The sequence below is a fragment of the Odontomachus brunneus genome, unplaced genomic scaffold, assembly GCF_010583005.1.
Source record: "Odontomachus brunneus isolate Ranch 3 - 2012 unplaced genomic scaffold, Obru_v1 Obru_scaffold_123, whole genome shotgun sequence".
NCBI classification, from domain to species: Eukaryota; Metazoa; Arthropoda; class Insecta; order Hymenoptera; family Formicidae; genus Odontomachus; species Odontomachus brunneus.
Window position 1 is genome coordinate 923,896 of NW_022639573.1, and position 2,362 is coordinate 926,257.

The following is a 2,362-nucleotide window of genomic DNA, read 5'->3' on the forward strand; positions in this document are numbered from 1 at the left end:
CACGCTTCCGAAATGTTGAAGAAGTGCGAGAATGGGTGGACGAATGGATTGCTTCGAAACAAACATCGTTTTATCGAGATGGTATCGCCCAGTTGCCAGAAAGATGGCAAAAAGTTGTAGAAAGTGATGGAAAATACTTTCATTGAAATAATTTAAATAAATTTTTTACAATAAATGCTTTTTCTCAGTATTTTTTGGGCGGAAACTAAGTTAAGGTCCTAATAATATATGAATGTAATAACTAAAAACTAAAAAATATGAATATTTTATAACAAAAAAAATTAAAAAATATATCTTTGATGGAGTACGGGACTTTTTGCCCTAAAAATCTATCTTAATCCTACCTTACGGTATTGTAACAATGTTGGTTGTTAAAAAATGTATATTTATGCATGTATATTTTAACAACCAATATTCTTGTGATACTGTAAAGTAGGATTAAATTAGATTTTTAGGGCAAAGTCCTCCACCCCCCATTAAAGATATACTTTTTAATCTTTTTTGTCATAACACATTCATATTCTATAATTTCTAACTTTGACTAGCTTTATTAGTCTCTCCTAAGATTGACTAAAAACACACCAGTCAAAAGCCGAGATGTAAAATTATTTCGGGCTTCGACCAAAACCCTTGGTTGTTCCACACATTGATCAGTCAATTCTAAAGGCGTTCGCGATACGGAACCATAACATATGCACTGTTTTTTAATAACTTTTCATCATATTATTGAGAGACTTGATGATTCTTATCTCGAAAGTCGCCAAGAATATTAATTACTGACACAGCTGTTAAAAATGCTATTCATATTATCATATATCTTCTTATCTATATTATCATATTTATCCTTCCTGGTCACACTTTCTAATCGCAACAAGTTGATTACATGAGGTGTGGCACACCTCAATGTCATTTTCGTGTTGCCATTTTAATCAGATCGCATCTTTAAATTATTTAGATGCGTTGACACATTCTTGAAGATCATAAAAACATGCTCCAATAGTTAAAATAAAAAAAATCATATATTTAGATTTAGCGTCTAGAATTCCGTTACTTCCGAAGAGAATTTGAAATTGAAAATTGCTTGGGGTGCTGTACACCTCAGGTGACCAAGGAGGGTTAAAATCCCAGAGTTATATAATATTGTATTTATAATAATACACATAGTATAGGCCATCAAATATTGCCCTCTCTTTCTTGTGTCATTTAAATAAAATATATCTTTATTTACAGCTCCTAAGTTGTTCACGACTAATCTCACGGCTACGGTCAAGGACTTGGAAGCATGTGAGTCATATTTCTTCGCCGTTGGTGTGAATGGAGCGGAGTATGGGGCAGGACCGTTGAGTCAACCAGTGTCAGTTGCGACGTATTTCAATAAGCGCGCGCCTCCAAAGAGATTGCGCGTAACGGCGTCACCGGATAAAAACGATAGCTTTATCATTTCGTGGTATGCGAGTTGCCCAACGATCGACGATACGATCAGTTATACGGTAAGCCAATATTTAAATTGATAGTTTCCATGTATATTAATCAGCATCTCTTACATCTGCACAATAAAAGAATTTCGAAATAAAGAATTTTACATTGCTAAAGAGTGCGGTCAAGTGCCTATATGTGCTAGTGACTCATTTCATTCAGAAAAAAAATTTTGTATTCAGATTGGTCTTATTTTATAGTTTTTGGTGCGCTGATTACGAATATGCAAGTTCCAATATGAACCGACGTATCGTTCCAGAGAAAATGGTCCATTTAAAATTGCGACCCACTAGATAATGCTACTTATCTTTATAAATAAAAAGTGAAATTATGACAATTTACAATGACAAAATCATCTTCAGCGAGTCGCAGCGACATTTCAGATTAGGTTAGATTGTCCCTGGAAAAAGGGTGACTGAATTGGATCTCAAAAGCATCCAATGGATTCTAGTAAATTCTCAAACAGTTGGCACGACTAAATTAGATCAGTTGATTACATTTGATTGAAATCATTACCCAGTAAGCAATCTGCGCGCAGACTGACGTCAGACTGTCGACAGGATCTGTCGAATCCGAGCAGGATCTGTCGACAGATCCATAGACATCTGCGTCCCCAATCTGCCGCCAGACTGTTGACAGGGTCTGCGAACAGACTCTGACGACAGACTGGCGGCAGATTGCGCGCAGAGCCTGTCGACAGACTATGACGGCAGATTGGCTGCATATTGCGCGCAGACCCTGTCGTTTCGTAGGTTCTTCAATTAAATTTTCTCATAATTTTTCATAATTACTCATAGAATAAGTGCTTTCTCATAAATACTCATAAAATACTATGACAAAAAAAATTTTTCTACATTATTTTTTTATAATTTTTAATATTTTCTCC

The 2,362-nt window shown here is 35.4% G+C and overlaps 1 protein-coding gene across 1 annotated transcript in view; it reads left to right on the forward strand.

Moving 5' to 3' along the window:
- LOC116849651 (sortilin-related receptor-like) overlaps nt 1-2,362 on the forward strand; it is a 21,719-nt gene that overhangs the window by 13,578 nt on the left and 5,779 nt on the right. The window contains exon 7 of the mRNA XM_032827010.1: nt 1,231-1,490. Coding sequence (XP_032682901.1) covers nt 1,231-1,490 — 260 coding nt within the window. The remainder of the gene's footprint in view (nt 1-1,230; nt 1,491-2,362) is intronic.